Here is a 17,604-nt window from a genome sequence, read left to right on the forward strand (position 1 = left end):
CCCAACTCAGGCTTTCCGGGATGTACTCACAGTTCTCTGTCTCCAACATGGCTTCTTCATTCCTTTAATGAGCACAATTTGGTCCAGTCTGGAGTTCCCAGAGCTGCTTCCCTTAACTCCTAGTAGAAAGCTGCTGCCCATGTCAGACAGACTCTGCCTCTGGTGCAGAGCTTTTATAGCCCCTGCCTCCTCCTCTCTTTGAACTGAGGACACCTCAGGAGGCCATTACTTAATTAGTTACCAGCCATTTACTATCTGGGGCTCTGCAGCTTTCTAACTCTACTGTCTAGTCATACTCTCAGCAACAGGGCTTAGCCCCATTACACATGCGAAGGTAAGCCCCATTACACATCTATGTAAGCAAATCAAGCCGCTGTGTCTAATGCTTTTGTAGAATGGCCCGCCAGGCCATTCTATCCGGCCCGCAGGGCCCCCCAAAATTTAGAAAATTAATTTTCATATGTCCCTGGCTGCCTGTCATGTGGCCCTTGATGGCTTGCCAAAACTTACTAAGTGGCCTTCCGCCCCAAATAATTGCCTGCCCCTGATTTAAACTGTTTCACTGTTTCAATGTTTTGCCCATAGATTACAATGGGGAATCATGAAAATGCCTGTAACTTTGTTATATATTGCCCGATTCAGATGAAAATTGCCGGGATGGTAGCCCCTTCTGAGGGCATGAAGCCTGCCAAAGTATCAAGGAGATGGGTGCAGGGGTTTCTGGGAAACTGCACCTCAAACTGCTGACAAGCAAAACTCATATCACTGGCCAGCTGCGGCAGTCTGCTGTCATCCCGCATGATCTGGGGGTCCACACTCCCCGGGACAGCTGCAAGGCTGTGCTGGACTTTTCCCAGGGGACGCAGGCCCCCAGATCTGCATGTGGGATGACAGCATTATGCCACTGCTGGCTGGAGCCAGCACCAGCACCTGAGTCTGCCCAGTGCAGCCCACACCAAGAAGAACCCAGTGCTGGCCCTGGCCAGCAGTGGCAGCAGCAGCCTGCTGTCATCCTGCACACAGATTTCACAAGATAGCAAAGATTTCATCTAGATTAGAAAATTGGCCTCTCGCATGAAGAAAGCAAAGAAGTATTTATTTAATAAAGCATGGCTACATTTTCTGCAGGGTGAATTTGAACCCCCCCCCCCACACACATGCACACACCCTTATAAAATTAATGGAGCAAGCCAGATAGCATCAACAACTAGCAAGCACATCTCAGACCCTGCAGACTGGCATGGCTCAGCTAAAATCATCTGAAATAAGCATAGCTAGCTGCCTTGCTTTACAATGTTATATTTTAGACATATGCTGACAATCCTTCTGCACAAGAAACTGCTGTTGTCTTTAATGGAAGGTGCATATAGGTAGGTACTTATAGGATTAAATATGATTAAATGGTGTTGGTGTAAAGTATTATACTGTTACATTTTTCTTTATATGGAATAGTGAGAAATGTCCATTTGGAATAATCTTTGGACTGTGAACACACACACATGCATGTGCATGCACACACCCCTCTTCCTAGGAATTAAAAGAAGGCAGTTAAAATCTACAGAATCCAGTCAAGGTTTTCCCCATTTCTTTTTACTGACATTTTACAAAGTGAATTCTTAACTTTTTCTTACTGTCAAAGTTGGGTGGCAGCAAATTGCAATGTCAGATGGGGTCACAGGGAATACCAATAATGGGTGAAGGGCCCTTTTGCCCATGTCAGATCACGTTACTTGGATGGAAAGGGCTGTTGTTCGTTTGAGGGAACATAGAGATGGGATAGGTCTCTTTACAAAGGACCATAGCTGTCAAGACCGGTCAAGAATTAAATATTCTAATATAATAAAGGGCTTAGTCTATCTGTCTGTCTGTAATGCTTTTGGGCAACTGTGCATGTGCTGCTGAGAGGGCCAGCAGCAGCTGGCTGCACAGGCTCTGCCTCCTCAGGCAGTGAAGGAGCCACCGCTGTCTCAGGCAGGGAGGAGGTAGAGGCAGAGGCGGGTTTGGGGGGGGAGCCACCGCTGCCGCCACCTCAGGCAGTGAGGTGGGGGGGAAGCCCTGCTGCTCCAGGGGAGGAGGTGGAGGCATAGTTTCATAGTTTCTAGGGTCGTAAGGGACCTGAGTAGGTCATCTAGTCTGACCCTCCACCAGGGCAGGAACAATACTGGGGTCAAACGACCCCAGCAAGATGTTCATCTAACCTCCCCTTAAAAACCCCCAGGGTAGGAGCCAGGACCACCTCTCTTGGAAGTTGGTTCCAGACCCTAGCCGCCCTGACTGTGAAGTAGCACTTCCTGATATCTAGCCTAAACCTTCCCTCTGCCAGCTTGTGACTGTTATTCCTGGTCACTCCTGGCAGTGCACGGGGGAACAGTGACTCCCCCAATGCCCGCTGATCCCCCATGCAGCCAGGGGGGAGGGAGCCGCCGCTCCAGAGGCTGGAGGAGGAGGTGGTGGCAGTGGAGGGAGTATTTGCATGGCCAGCCCCAAAGAGTGAACAGGTGGCAGGGAGGGAGGTGAGCCATGTAAACACTCCCTGAAACACCCTGTCATTCATGTTGGGCAATTGGCTAGTATTTGTTATAAACCCCAAGGAAAGGAGTCAGTAATTGCAACATGTGGAATGTGCATTCTTTATGACAAGAGGGGAAATTGAAGCCAGGTCTCTGCTTATAGGTAGGGTCGACTTCAATCCCCTCCTATTTTCATATTTGCCAACCATCTATACATTAAACCCCTAATGGTCTATCCTCCACAGTAGTCTAACCCAACCCTGGAAGCTCTGTTGAACTTCAGGCTACAAGTTCAACTCTGACCTCACTCATCACTAATCTCCCCACTTTCTGCAGTGTGTTTGGAACTTACCTGTGTATTGCAGGCGTTGAGCACAGGAAATCTACCAGCAATAATGCTATAATTTCTTGTTTTGTGTTTCCTGTCTTTTTACACCTCATTTCTTCTTTATAAAGACAAGCACAGAAGGAAAGACAAGACTGATTACTAGAGGGGAATCAATCAGCTTTGCATTTAAACAACAGAGTATGGACAACTGGGGCACATCACAATGAATGCGCACATGCAGGGGCATGTGTTTCCCATGGGACAAACAGCAATGGCACATATTTGTGCCACTGCTGTTTGCCGCGGGTATGCCCCCTGCATGCATGCTCCAGTGTGCAGCAAATTGCCCTGGGTGGGGTAGGTGAGGCTGGGGCCAGCACTTGGGGTCCTGGGGGGCCTCCCAAGGCAGCAGTGGTGCTGAGCCAGCTGCTCAGATCCTGACTGGCAGCCAGAGCATGGCACATATGCTCAGTTCTGCTCAGATCCTGACTGGCAAAGGCTGCTGTTGTATGTGCCTCACCATTTTTTTAGCAGAGTTTTTTTGACACTGGGATCTCCCAGTGTCAAAAAACCTGTCGCGCTGCAAATTAGCAGTGCACATGTGAATGTGCACGTGTGCGCTGCACGTGGTTCGAGGTGCTGCAAACCATGTGCACACTCGTCAGGATGTGCGTCTGTGGTACATGATGTAAAGTTTGATATAGATATGAACAGGGTGGCATATGTGGCCTGACTGGCTGAGGACAGTCTTCAAAGTCATACCTAGATATCAGTGTAGGATACCCTGAGGGACAAACATCCAGGTACCGACTGGGTCAGAATGAACGCTCTCTGGTACACATGGTTTGAAAGGTCAGAATCAATAGCTTTGCAACATACTGCATGGACTTCTTAATTCATAAACACCTTGATGTTTACATTACTGTGTATAAAACAAAACATATTTTAATCTATACTTATTCATTTCACAGTATTTTCTAGGCATTTTTATCAAAGCAATACAAATAGATTATATTTTACAAATGTTTGGCCGCCTAAAATATACTATATGTAAGAATAAGAAAAAATAAAAAGCACTGTCTGAAATACTCCCAGCCAGTGTTTATTTTATAGATACTGAATCTTTTTTGAATGGGTCCAACACTTTAACTCCTTTGATTTTTTTTAAGGCTCCTCCACGAACAGAGATCTTTCCAAGAGAAAGGTCTGTATCAGCCAGTGGCCCTCCAGTTAATTGAGAAGGCGTACTTTCTACAGTTACTAAGCGACCAGATGTAACCTAGAAAACAAAACAAATCGTTTGACATTCATGTTAGTCTTTAAAATGAAATGAGAGTTTCATCACAGGCCTAGCCTTTCGACAATATTACTCAGAAGCTGGAGATGCAGTCTGAAGGATTCCTAGCTCCTCTCCAATACTCTTTAAACTCAATACACAAATTGCCCCATCAATAACATAGACTGAGTGGCTTCTCAGTTGGTATCTTTATGGATCATGCTGTTCAGCCTTTGTATTCAATCCCAAGTACAGAGGAAAAGAAAACCAAGACTTCATTAGAAGAATGGAATACTGTGCATTATCTTCTGTTATTTGGATTTATTGTTCTGCCAATATTTGAAGGCTAGATCAAAGAAGCTCTCAGTCCCTGAAATGAAGCTCACGTGGAATTTAGGTGCCTAAGTCCAAGAGGGCAAGCACAAAAATCTCCACCCAACCACTTAGGTGCAATTATCTACATTTTCAACAGTAATGTTCCTTAGGCACAACAAGTTTGGCTTCTGTGTATGACAGAAGCTTTGCTATTTTGGCTGAGTGGAGTATCTTACATCTGCATTTCTGCAGAACAAAATGGGATCTCTCCTTCTCTGAAGGTACACTAGGGCACACACTAAATAGGGGACTAATAAGCCCCTGCAGACAAAACAGGATCACTTTCCTGAATCCAGTCATGTTAGTTTGGAACAAACTATATTTTGAGAGATGGATTTCTGAAGAAAGTTGGGGAAAAGAATATGATATGGAGCATTATCTAGAAGAAGGGTGTGAAAGACCCAAATATGAACAGGTCCACAAGTTTTCTACCTCATTACTACTCTGTACACAGAACAGGTTAAGGCCTGTGAATAGCAAATCTACCTTAAACTGAAGCTGAGTGGAGATTTGGAATTCCTTACTATTGCACAGTTAATTTTAGTCTGTCCATGTGTCCCCCCTCCAAAACCAACCAGGAAGTGAACTGCTTCTTATGCATAAGTGGCCATTTCTGGTTGATCCACAAAAACAATCTTAGCTTCCTCTCTTTCCGCTTAATGAAGATGTTCAAGCTAGGGAGGAGAAATCTGTTCCATGATTAGATACCATAGATTGCTAAACATGCCTGCAGTTCACAATCCCTATGCAGTGTTGCTGTTGAACATGACTTTCTACTGATGAATTCATTCTTTTTTTACTATACTACTTCTGCATAATGGACTAATTTCTCTTGAACTTTCTTCTTTCTATCAAGGTTAAAACAGTTTCAGCTTCACCAGTACCACAGTTTTCTGGTGAATTTTGGGAGGATTTTTTGGACAAATTATCCAGAAAATACTGGCTTGCTGTTAAGGTTTATAATCAAATATCTTACAATATACTTCTGTCTAGATCCTCTTCCGAGATGCATCTAAATCTTGCAGATTCTTTTTGCATAACAGCTCTAATATACAACCTTTCCTATTTACTCACACCGCTAAATTTCTTGTCTTGAGCCATTACCATTTTGCATCTCTGTATTCTTGTCCCACTCATATCCGTGCAGAATTCTGCTACAAATATCATTTTCCTATCCTGTTAGTTTGACTGCATCTCCCTGTCTTTCATTGGCTTCCTCTTCTTTATCATATCAAACATAAAGCTGCTCGTCTCCCCTTTCAAGATTCTTCATGGCTATGCCCATGATATCACTCATTCACTATCCTATTACTGCCAGATACTAACTGCTATTTCTTTGCATTAGGGCAGTGGTTCTCAAACTTTTTTTTTCACAGACCACTTGAAAACTGCTGAGGGTTTCGGCAGACCACTTAAACTTTTTTGCATCATCATCAAAACAGTTTTGAGCTCCATCGTCAGAAAAAATAAATCAAGTGCAGGACCAAGTACAGATATTCTCAATTGTTCCACAACCTTCTGTAGACCACTTGAATGGAGCTTCCGGACCAGTGGTGGTGCCTGGACCACAATTTGAGAAGCTTTAGATTAGGGCATTATCCATGAAGCCAGACTCCATCACCTACTTGTTACATTTTTGACCTAGCACCTTCATGATTTCTTCCATGTTAACCTCTTACATGCAGGGAAAGCTCCCTGTAAACATCTACAAAGTTGATCATTCCCTTATTATCATGGTTAAATTCCTCCTTGAAGCCCTGCTTTGCTGTAAAGCCTAAAAAACTTGATAACAATTAGGTCAATGCTGTGCAGAGATAATTGCCTTTCAAGCTGACCAAAACTGTCTCATTTCCTTAAACAACAGCAACAACAACGTAATTATATCTATATTAAGATTTGCTACATTTGTGCTGTTTTCCTTCTGCACAGAAGCTGAGGTCAGTAAGAAATCAAAGCTGGTTCAGTGGGGTGCTCATTGATTGGTATAGGAATTCTAACTCCAACTCTGTTAAAAACAATCAAACAGGAAGTCTTCTAGATTGTCAAGAGTCCAAATCCAGGTATTCTGTCATTCTCCTAAGAAGCTGAAAACTGCCAAACTCTTCTGTGGGACATATGCATGTACACCGTCAACTTCATCAGGTGCAACTAATGAGCCATTTATGAAGGAATGAACAACTGGAAAAGAAGCCTTCAATGAACAGATTAAGTGCTCAGCAGGTCTTCTCAGTAAATAAAGGCCTAGTGTCTCTGAGGTTTTTTTCTGTAGGAGGCCTTTCCTACCTCTTCTTTGACCAGTTATGCATCTTTGATGCTTGTGAATTATCAGAGGTTGAAGAGGTACATATCAGCTACAGTGGGTAGGGCCCTGTGTAGACAATTTAGTAAAAGAACAAAGCATTTCTTCCTTCAATAATGCTTTCAGGACATCTTTATTATCTTTATTGCAGGTTCAGAATGAGACAGCTACACAGATGGAAAAGGCTTCTGATAAGTGCCCTTTTCCTGGAGTATCAAAGACATCAAGATACACTAATTCGTAATAGACATCTTTCTGCTACAGACACAGTGCTTTAATCTCACAAGTTTGGACCTCATCATCAGGAAATTTAAAGCAAATGTGGGAAGCAGGAAATAGCGGACCAAAAAAAATGGACTGGGAACACTTCATCTGTCCAACTAACATAAGGCCTACAGTAATTACACTATTTTATTTCTATTAATTTGTAAGATTAAGTGAATTAAAGGAAACCTTACTTACTGTTGTATTTAGGCCTTTTATTTCAGTTGAGTGGGTGGTTGCATTTTGTGACTTTGACTTTGATCTAGAAGCTTCTATTGATTTTTCCTGAAGTCTTTTTGCTTTCTAAAGATATTTAGAAAGATGAGTTATTTTTAATCACAAAACAGCACTTCATCATATGCAGCCTAACAAAGAACATGCAAAATAAAACATGAAGGTCATTTCTATATGGTTTTAATAAAAATGCAAAAAGTAATATGAGTCATCAGTGTGACAAGGTAATAAGTAAGGCTAACTGCACTCTTTCTTGCATCAGCAGGTGCATCATGAGCAGGTCTAGGGAAGTGATAATTCCCCTCTATGTGGCATTGGTGAGGCCACAGATGGAGTACTGCGTCCAGTTTTGGGCGCTGCACTTCAAGAGGGATGTGGATAACCCTGAGAGGGTTTAGAGAAGGGCTACTTGTATGGTTGAGGGTCTTGAGGTAATACCCTATGAAGACAGACTGAGGGACATGATCTCTTCATCCTCCACAAGAGAAGGCTGAAAGGTAATCTTGTAGCTGCCTACAAATTCATTAGGGCGAGCCAGCAGGGAATAGGGGACACTCTGTTTACCAGGGCACCCCTAGGGTTTACCAGAAATAATGGCCACAAACTGAAAGAGAATAGATTTAGATTGGACGTATGGAAGAAATTCTTTATGGTGAGGGCTGCCAAAATACGGAATGGGCTTCCAAGGGAAGTGGGGCTTTCCCTACCCTGGAGGTGTTCAAGAAGAGATTAGACAGGCATCTGGCTGGGGTTACTTAACCCCAGCGCTCTTTGCTGCCTGGAGCAGGGGGACAGACCCGATGATCTACCAAGTCCCTTCTGACTCTAGAAATCTATGAAATAGAAATATTGTGAATGCACTATTTATAATATCTGATTAATCAAAATCTGTTTGAAAATTAAATAATTTGGTTTAAAAACATAAGACCATTACAGGACACAGGAAGTAGGCCAATTAGTGTTTTGCCTTTCTACAGGAATATTTCAATTTTGATGCAATTTAATTAAAACAAAGTTAAAGAAATTCTAGCTCCTAATTCACATACTGTGCCTGGGATTTTAGGATATGGGTAATCAGGGACCTGCATAGTTTGGCCACTAAGTCTTCTCTGAAAAAAGATTGGTATTTCTGTTGTATTTTTACGAATATCACAGTATTACTGAAGTCTGGTGTAAATCCAACTGTATTTCCTAGTAATCGATTCTGCTTGAAATCTTCCAATGACTATAACCACATGGGCAATATAAAATCCACAAAAGTTTCTTACCTTTAAAGCCTCATAATTTGATGTCCGAGTCAAAAAGTTTTCCCAAGATTTATTCACCATTTCTCTTTGCTTATGGATACCTTGAATCTACAACATGAAAGAAGTTTGAAGAAATGTAAATGCACACTCTTGTTTCCATTGGCTCTCCTGCTTTCCTTATTCCTAACAGCACATTTGATTTTGTGTTCTCATTTTGGAGAACCTTCTCATTTTGGGTTCCCCTGATATTGTGGACTCCCCTCTGACAATTCCTAATGCAACATAGCTCTTTTGTCTAAACTACTTAAATGCAACACACCTCTTTTGTCTAAACTGCTTAATGGTATCACTGCTGTTCTAGTACCTGACAGAAGTAGAATATTAGAGAACAATGTGTTTGGCTCACTTCCTCATAGACTAGCAATGCCACCTCAATTATAAACTACCTTTTCACTACCCAACTACAAAATGTTGAAGGGACCACAGCAGCTTGCATTTGAGAAGTCTGCAGTTCTGAGATGGAAGAAATCCTCCCCATGTGTATTCATTAGGAGTGCAGCAACAGACATTTTTGGGGCCGATACCGATGGCCAGTTTTTAAGGAGGCATATCGGTTGATACTGATCTGATTTCCAATACAGCTGCATGCAGCTGGTAAGTCTGTTGTGGTGGAAGGGGAGGGAAGGGGTGTGGGGGGGCAGATCAAGGCCACTGCAGTGAGGGAGGGAGCGGGGCTGGGGCAGGTGCTGCCCAGCTGGGGCGGGGTATGGCATAGGATGGAGCTGCAACTTGCCTGGGGGGAGAGGGGTGGCTTTTGCTGCTGTGTGCACCCTGGGAGGGCATGGGGGGGGCGGGAAATGTGCCCCGGATCTGCGCAGGGCAGGGGCAGGGCAGGCTGGGGCTGACCCCAGGCAAGTGGCGGTGGTGGCGCTGGAAGGGACTGTGGGGGGGGGGGGGAGCTGCAGCCACCCCAAAAACTATGTAGCCACCCCACAGCCCCCCTCCCAGTGCCATCACCACCCACCCGGCACAGATCCAGGGGCAAATGCCCCCCATGCCCTCCCAGATGAGCAGCAGAATCAGTGGCGGAAGCTGCTGGATGAGTGAATGAACCACTGAATGAGCTGCATGGAGCAGCTGGAGCCGCTCCCCGCTTTCCCATGCCCCCTGGATGAGCTGTGGCTCTCTCCCGCATCCCCCCACCCCACCCCACCCCAGCTGGGCAGCACCTGCCCCTGCCCCTGCCCCAGCCTCTCACTGCAGAGGCCTTGATCTGCCTCTCCCCCACACCTTCCCCTTCCAGCACAACTGCTAGTCTGAGACTCCTTGAAGACTCAGACCATCAGCAACTCCCTATGCCTGAAGAAGGGTGACTGCCCGAAAGCTTGCCAAGAGCTTTTTTCCAATTACTCAGTTGGTCTAATAAAAGATATCACATCTACTCAAAGAACCTTGCTTGCCTATGTCCTTAGGCCAACATAGCTACAAACAAAAACCCAGCAACATTTTATTATTAAAGGTGTTCTGTGAGCCATTTTAATGAATTAATTTTACTTAATTTTCCCTTTATGATAACCTTAATGTCATGTCTCAAATAATTTTAATTCAAAACTTTAACTTCAGATTGTCACAGACTGCTTACCATCTACTGAAACAAACTATAAGAATACTTTTCTGTAAGAAAAATTCCAGCACAATTTTTGGCACATCAGACACAGTCCTTTAGACTGCTGGGATTCTCTTTTACAACTAATGGGGTCCAAACTCAAATCTTGAGGACTGTTCCCCCTGCAAGTCTAGACAGAATGATGTGACAATTTGTGGTGTTTGTGGAGTAATTTAGGTATTCTGGTCGATTTTATGATATTGCTGAGTTACTGAATGGAATCCATTATCTACTTGCTATTAGACTTATTTCTGTATCTCCTAGGTCAGGGACAATGAAAAAGACTTTGATCATCCTTAGCATAAAGTTTAGAAGAATGTGCTTTCTTCAACTTCTCCTCAAGGGGCTGAGGTTTGAAAGGGTAGACTTTCTGCTTTAGCAGAAAAGAGAGATCAGGTATTAGTGCTAGGTCTTAAAAAGCAAAATCTAAGAAACTTTTGGTAGGAGGTTCAGACAAAAGGACTCATAAGAGGAATAAAAGGTACAGATGAGAGAGGAAGCTTTGATGGCAAAAGAAACTAGCTGCAGGAGAAAGAAAACAGACCCTATGATTTAGAAGAGAAGCTTGACCTGGAGGAGAGGGATCCCAGAGAAGGGACCTGGAAACTCCAAAACATGGACCCAAATTCTGAAAAATACTCCATAGTTTGGAAGATGATATGAATTATATCCCAGGATGCCCAGAAAATAGATTCTAGACAGCTGTAGGTCTCACTTACAGCAAAATCCTATTTCACATCTATGTGCCTCTTATGTAGCTGGGCAAATGATTGTTGGCTGTGAGGGAGCAGCGACTAGGGGCGGCCGTGAGCTCCCTAGCGCCGCCTACCGTCACGTTAGGGTGACGTAGCACCCTCAGAATCTCGCCCGCCACGACTTTGATGGTAAAAGATATAATGTGGAGGCTGCCAGTTTCCCTAATAGACGGTCTGGTTGTACGTCCCTACTCCAGACTGGGGATTTGATAAGCGTCCTGCCTTAAGGGCAATGCGTGCCTCCAAGCCTCCCCCTTAGCACGCCCCAAGCCTCGCAGCTATTCCGGGGGACGCTTGTATGGTCCCTCGCCCCTCGGGTGCCCTTGTTCTCACTCTCGGGCACCGGGGCTCTTCGCCCACCTGGCGCCTCCTTGGGTCAGGCCCCAATCTCTGGCCCGTTCCCCACGCCCTGGGCCTATCACGCTGGCGCCCAGCCACTTGCTGGCGCCTCCTGTGTCGGCTCCACCAGCGCCGCTCACTACCGGCCCCCCCTGGGCCGGGTTCTAGCCGGCGCCTGGCTAATCGCCGGCTCGATCTGAGTCTGGAGCACTCTCGCCGCCCTAGCCTCGGCGCCCTCGGGCCGGCGCTATCGCCGCCCTAGCCTCGGCGCCCTCGGGTGGCTAGCTAGGCCTGGCTATTCGGCCCCTCTCTGGGGCCTTGTCCCTCAGGGGCCGCTACCGCGCTCCCTGCGCGTTGCCCCTTTGGGCTTCCCCCCTCCGGGGCTGACACGCCCCGCGCCCCGTCTCTGCCCCGCTCTCGGGCCTTGCCCTCTCGGGGCTAACTTCCGCGCCTCTGGCGCCCTGTCCCTGCCCCACTCCGGGGCTAAACACCGCCCTTATGGGCTCCCTGGCGCAATATAATGCCCAGCCGCACCGACACTAGTGCCCCCGGCACTGTGCCTCAACTGGGCACTGGGAACCCCCAAGCTGTTGGGGAGCTCCCCTTGAGGCCTCCTCGCTCCCCTACAGCCTCCCCGGTCCTCCGGATTAAACTGTAACGTAACACTCCAGCCATCTGGCTATAACATAAATACAGAGGCTCCACACGCCTAACAACTCCAAGCCCTGCCAGGGCTCTCAGGCCTACCTGCAGTCAGGGTGATCTTGTTCCCTGCATCATTGCAGCCGGTTAGCGCGATAAAATAGCAGCCACTAACCCCGGCCGCTCAGCTCAGCCGCAGAGCTCCTGCTCCTGCAGCAGCCAGAAGGGAACTGTGTTTCTAGCTCTGGCCTGAGCTGGTTATAAAGGCCTGGCCCTGCCCCCTTCCGGTCACGTGACCACCTGGTTGCCCCTGGCAACCAGGCACCTGGGCTGCCTGGGTGATTGGCAGCCCTGCCAATCACCCTCACAATCACAGAGCCCCTCTGTGACTCCGTGACATTGGCACTTACACAGTTTAGATCCCAAGTGGCTATGCCCTGAATATGCACTTTGAGCCTACCTGGAATGCTATACTATGGTTTCACAGACTGCCCAAGTAGAACAGAATCACCTAGTCATGCACATAACACTAGGAAGATCCCAAAAAATCACAGAAAAAAACCACAACTGCTAGGTGTTTGACACAGAAGAATGCTCCACCTTAATTTAGCCCAACAGCCTAGCAGTTAAGGTACTTGCCCAGGGGGTAGAAGACCCAGGTTTTAGGCCTATTTCTCTCAGAGACAGCTTTAAAGCTGGGAAACAGGAGATGCGTATCAGTGCTCTAAATCACCAGGACATGGGCTAAGCAGTTCCCAGAACACTCTCCAGCTTTCTTCTGGGAGCTGGCCCACTGGAAAGCATGGATAGGAAGATATGTGGGGTCAGGAAATGGAGAATAAGTAGGAGGGAGGGTAGCCCAATTAAATGGATACTGTCATAGAGGGAGGCCTGAGTTCTGTACCTACCCACAATGGGGCAGAAATTATGTCACTGCTGTTTATCCAGTATTAAGTGCAAATACAGTGGGGCAGCTTTAAGAGAGAGGCTGGCAAGTGCTCTGGACAAGGCTTAGCCCATGACTTGATGGTTAGAGCACATGCTCATGCTGCAGCGCTGGCCTCTTTTAAAAGCACCTGGTGCTGTGGTGCAAGCAGTTGTATAAGTTGCGAAATGCATGTCAGTGCTAAAAAAAAAAATGGTGGTGGCATGCCATTTTGAAGACGTTTTAATTAAAAATGCACTGCTGCCGTTTTCTCAGCACCGACATTCATTTCACCACTTATACAATTGCATGCGATGCAGTGCAGTGCGCGTCAGCTCACATGCAGACCGAACTCGATTAATAGTGTCTGCTCCAATGCACTGGATCTCAATATATGTGTATAAATGTATATAAATGCCCTCAGCTAGCAAGCAGGAGATGCTAGTTTAAAATGTCTTTGGGAGACAGAAGTCTAGAACATGGGTCCCATTCTGTAGGGAAGTGTCGTAGCTGGCTCACAGGGTGATTCTGGTCCCACCACATGTGGAAACAGAATTCAAACTGTGTATAAGTGCCAACAATTGCAATGATGTAGCTACACAAATGCCACTTTGGTGTGTAAGGATGAAATAGGATTTATCCCTAATGTCTTCAGTTGTACAATCATTATTTCTGATTGTACCAGTGCGGATGCACTACATAAACTGTTTTCTCTCTCATTGATCCCTAATGATTTACAAAATTAAATAGAACAAAAGAATTAAAATTAAGCTACTTTTTTAAATTACAGAATTTAAATGCAACTGTTTATCTGAAAATAATATCTTAAAATAACACTATTATGGTGGGATTTTGAACTTGGTAAATTGAGAGAATCTAATTTTCCTAAGTCAACAGCAAAATAATTTACACTGTTACAAATGCCTCTTAAAATATTCCCTGGTTTACTTTTGTATAAATCCTTTCTTCCTCCTGGAGTTCCTGATGTTGGTGACTTTCAAGCATTTCCGTCTGAAGAGCGGCAACCATCTTTCCAACACTTTCCGTCACCTCTGAAATAACTTTCATGGCTTCCTGATCAGGAGTCACTGGTCTAAACTCCTCTTCCTTTAGTTCTGCAAGCACTTCATTCCAGACTTCCCCAACCTTTACATTAAACAGACAGCAGGTATTTAAAATGCTGATATTTATTTTTTAAACCTACCCAATGGAATCTAGTTGCGTTTTATTTTGTTTCTCCCCTTTTTGGTCAAGGTCATTTTTCAGAATCATTATTCCAAGTTATGCTTTCGTAAAGTTTTGCCTATTTGATCTAAATGTCTTCTCCCAGGTTTTGCAATCTTGGGTTTTCATATAAGTTACACAAAAGGATGAGGTGCCTTGGAAGCTCAAAAGTAGTAGAGCAAATAAACAGCTGTAAGTCCATACATTACAAGAGCAAAGCTTGCTGTCTCGCTAGCTCCCTACCCTCTGAACATATCCAACCTCCTTCCTGCCAAGCAAATTACAAATGGAATAAGAAGTTATAAATGAATCTTGGGGATTGAACATAATCAGTTATAAAACTGAACTTGCTGGCCACAGAATACTTAAAGCTTTCACTGATTGTCCCCAAGCAAAAGTTTAATCCAGGCACAAAAAAGCACAAGTTAAAGCAACCTATGAATATAATGGCCAGCCCCTGAGGGTTGCTATACCTCATTCATACCCTGCAGCTACATTTTATCATGCAACAGAAAGCAGTCTTATCAGAAGTCACAATCCAGCACATTATAAAGTGCCGTAGTGCAGGCATGGGGTGTGCTTGTGCCTAAGTGAAAAGACATGTTTTTCTGCCTTGTTCTTCTTAAGCTTTCTTTTGACAGCCTCTCCACTAAAATTTATCAACATCCACTATATGCAAGTTAGATATGCTGCTGCTATACAAGGACTGCATTTATTAACATTTGAAAAAGATAACAGGAATATATATTTTAAATACTCACTTTAAAGTCAAGATAACGACGTATGATGGCAAGCGTGACAAAATCCTTAGCAGACAAACCAGGCAAATTTTCGAAGCCTAAAAAAACCCCCATTCATTACATTTATGTATGAATGACATCACACATTTGTGTAAAATAGAGCACTTCACCACATGTAATTCTTCTAGTTTAAATCAACACTAAATGCAAAAATAATCTTACTAACATGTACAGGATCTTTACCACACTCTTCCAGTCACTCTTCTAATCCTTTCAGTTACCTGTGCTGGGTTCTGGTGATAAACAAACTCCTTCCCTATAACCAACTTAATCTCTTTCAACATTTCCCTGCTGAATGCACAACCTTCAGAGCACTTATACTGCCCTGCCTGTCCCTGCTATCTATTGTGCCAGGAAAGTGTTCCTGTGGTTAAATTAAGTCACTGCCCACAAAGGACAAATGTGGCTCAGACCTTCCTTACTTGAAGCAGGATGAAGCAACTGAAGGAAGGAATGGAGCTATTTAGCCAGAGTAACTAATATTATAGAGACTTTATGTCTCTTCTACCAAACCTAAACTCAACCTTGCAAACACCAAGATTCCAACATTCAACACAATATTGCTAAAAATAAGTGTGCAGAGAGGATGGAGGCGAGATACAGTTATTGGGATTTTGAATTTTCTCTACTTCGTGCATGTAGAATACCAAGTGTCCAATTAATAACTAATTGATTTTTTATCTGTATTTACCCAAATCTCTTTATGAATTTCACATTTACAAGATACGCTGCTGGGTTAAATGTAGCATGCATTTATTAGTGCATGCTTTTCATTATGTTATATTGAGTACTGAAACATCTTAATACAGAGAATGGTATGGAATAAAAATAAACTTGTTAACTCTGGGTTTTGAGTTTTCCATGACATGGTCAAAGAGCTGGTAGGTGACATGGTTTCACAGAGAGGTATCCCAAGTGGGACTACTGTAAAAACATCTTAAATTTTCTCTAACCTTTTGCCATGCTGTCTTGTTACCTTATGCGTGGTGCTCTGAAGGAATGTGGAACTATCAAAAACAAAGCATGTTTGTTGTATTGCTTGGGGGAAAAAAACAGATTAATTAAAAACTGGAAAATACTGGAAAATAAAGATACAACTCATATCACTTACCTATTTTATACAATAAAGAATAAATTTTTGCCCTCATATTCTCAGAGACTTCCAGGATAGCAATGCTGGGGCAGTTGGCAGGCATCGATATCACTCCTTGCTGTTTTTGGAAACTGGTAACCAAAGGTTTCTTTGGATCTAATCATTTTACAACATAGAAAAGGATAAGAGAAGTCCTAACAAGGGGCACATGCTGCAGTACTTTTAATAATTCATGTTAAAAAGAATCACTTTCTATTGAAACACACTAATCTATTACATCACTTATCCTTTGTCACTCATTCTAGAAAAGGACTAGGCCCATGCTATTAAGGGCACACCCATGTAAACCTGGACTAAAATTTCACTGAATTGGTGCAAGAGGGGGCAGAATTTGGCCCAGGAGATACTGCATAGCTAGGTAACTTTCTGTTATAATAAAATCACTCCTCCTCCTGATTTATTTCATAATTTCTATCACTACAAAATGCCATTCATAGAAAGGTCTCAATATCAGAAAAAATACTTTGCCAGTAAACTTTGAAGAGATGCATAAGTGTTTTTAGGACACACAACTGATACAGAGCTAAGGAATACTGTACCTACAGGCTGGGGAACTCCATTCTCGTCAGTGCAGAGGCAGAAAAGGATCTTGGAGTCATCACTGATGCCAAGATGAACATGGGCTGGCAGTGTGGGGATGCAGTCAGGAAGGCCAACCGCAACTTGTCATGCATCCACAGATGCATCTCAAGCAGGTCCAAGGAGGTGATCCTCCCCCTCTATGCAGCACTGGTCAGGCTGCAGCTGGAGTACTGTGTCCAGTTCTGGGTGCCGCACTTCAAGAGGGATGTGGATAACATGGAGAGGGTCCAGAGGAGGGCCACTCGCATGATCGGGGGTAGTAGAACAGGCCCTATGGGGAGAGGCTACGGGACCTGAACCTGCTCAGCCTCCACAAGAGAAGGCTGAGGGAGGATCTAGTGGCCTGTTACAGGCTGGTCAGAGGGGACCAGCAGGCATTGGGGCAGTCCCTGTTCCCCTGAGCACTACTAGGAGAGACTAGAAATAACAGCACAAGCTGGCAGAGTGTAAATTCGGATTGGACATCAGGAGGCGCTACTTCGCTGTCGGGGCGGCTAGGGTCTGGAGCCAACTTCCAGGCGAGGTGGTGCTGGCTCCTATGCTGGGGGTCTTTAAGACAAGGCTAGACAATCACCTTGCTGGGGTCGTTTGACCCCAGTACTCTTTCCCGCCATGGCAGGGGGTTAGACTTGATGATCTGCTCAGGTCCCTTCCAACCCTACTAACTATGAAACTATGAATAAAACTTAAAAGCTGTGAAGCATGCAAAATGAATGAACAGTTAAAGATACTAGCAGTCCTACATCAGACAGAAAACGCCACCTAATGGCAAGATTGTGTAACAAAAGTCAAACATTCACATAGGCAGACAAGGTTCTTTGGGTAAATCTGATATCTTTTATTAGACCAACTCAGTTCATTCGGTCTAATAAAAGATCTCAGATTTACCCAAAGAACCTTGTCTGCCTGTGTCCTTAGTCCAGCATGGCTATACCCCAGAAACATTCACATAAGTATTTTGAGTTTGGTCAGATACACAATCCCA

At 44.5% G+C, this 17,604-nt stretch overlaps 1 protein-coding gene across 3 annotated transcripts in view; it reads right to left on the minus strand.

Annotated features, from left to right (window-relative positions):
- Positions 1-1,149: 1,149 nt before the first annotated feature.
- The window catches only part of CFAP69 (cilia and flagella associated protein 69), a 59,289-nt gene continuing 42,834 nt past the window's right edge, over positions 1,150-17,604 (minus strand). For all 3 annotated transcript variants that reach the window (XM_090047119.1, XM_090047118.1, XM_090047120.1), the window contains 6 exons: positions 15,996-16,133; positions 14,846-14,922; positions 13,809-14,006; positions 8,555-8,641; positions 7,251-7,355; positions 1,150-4,117 (listed from right to left, as the gene is read on the minus strand). In XM_090047119.1, coding sequence (XP_089903245.1) covers positions 3,941-4,117; positions 7,251-7,355; positions 8,555-8,641; positions 13,809-14,006; positions 14,846-14,922; positions 15,996-16,133 — 782 coding nt within the window. In that variant the 3' untranslated portion in view covers positions 1,150-3,940. The remainder of the gene's footprint in view (positions 4,118-7,250; positions 7,356-8,554; positions 8,642-13,808; positions 14,007-14,845; positions 14,923-15,995; positions 16,134-17,604) is intronic.

The sequence above is a fragment of the Crocodylus siamensis genome, chromosome 5 (genome assembly GCF_052110815.1).
Source record: "Crocodylus siamensis isolate JL-2025a chromosome 5, ASM5211081v1, whole genome shotgun sequence".
Classification (NCBI taxonomy): domain Eukaryota; kingdom Metazoa; phylum Chordata; order Crocodylia; family Crocodylidae; genus Crocodylus; species Crocodylus siamensis.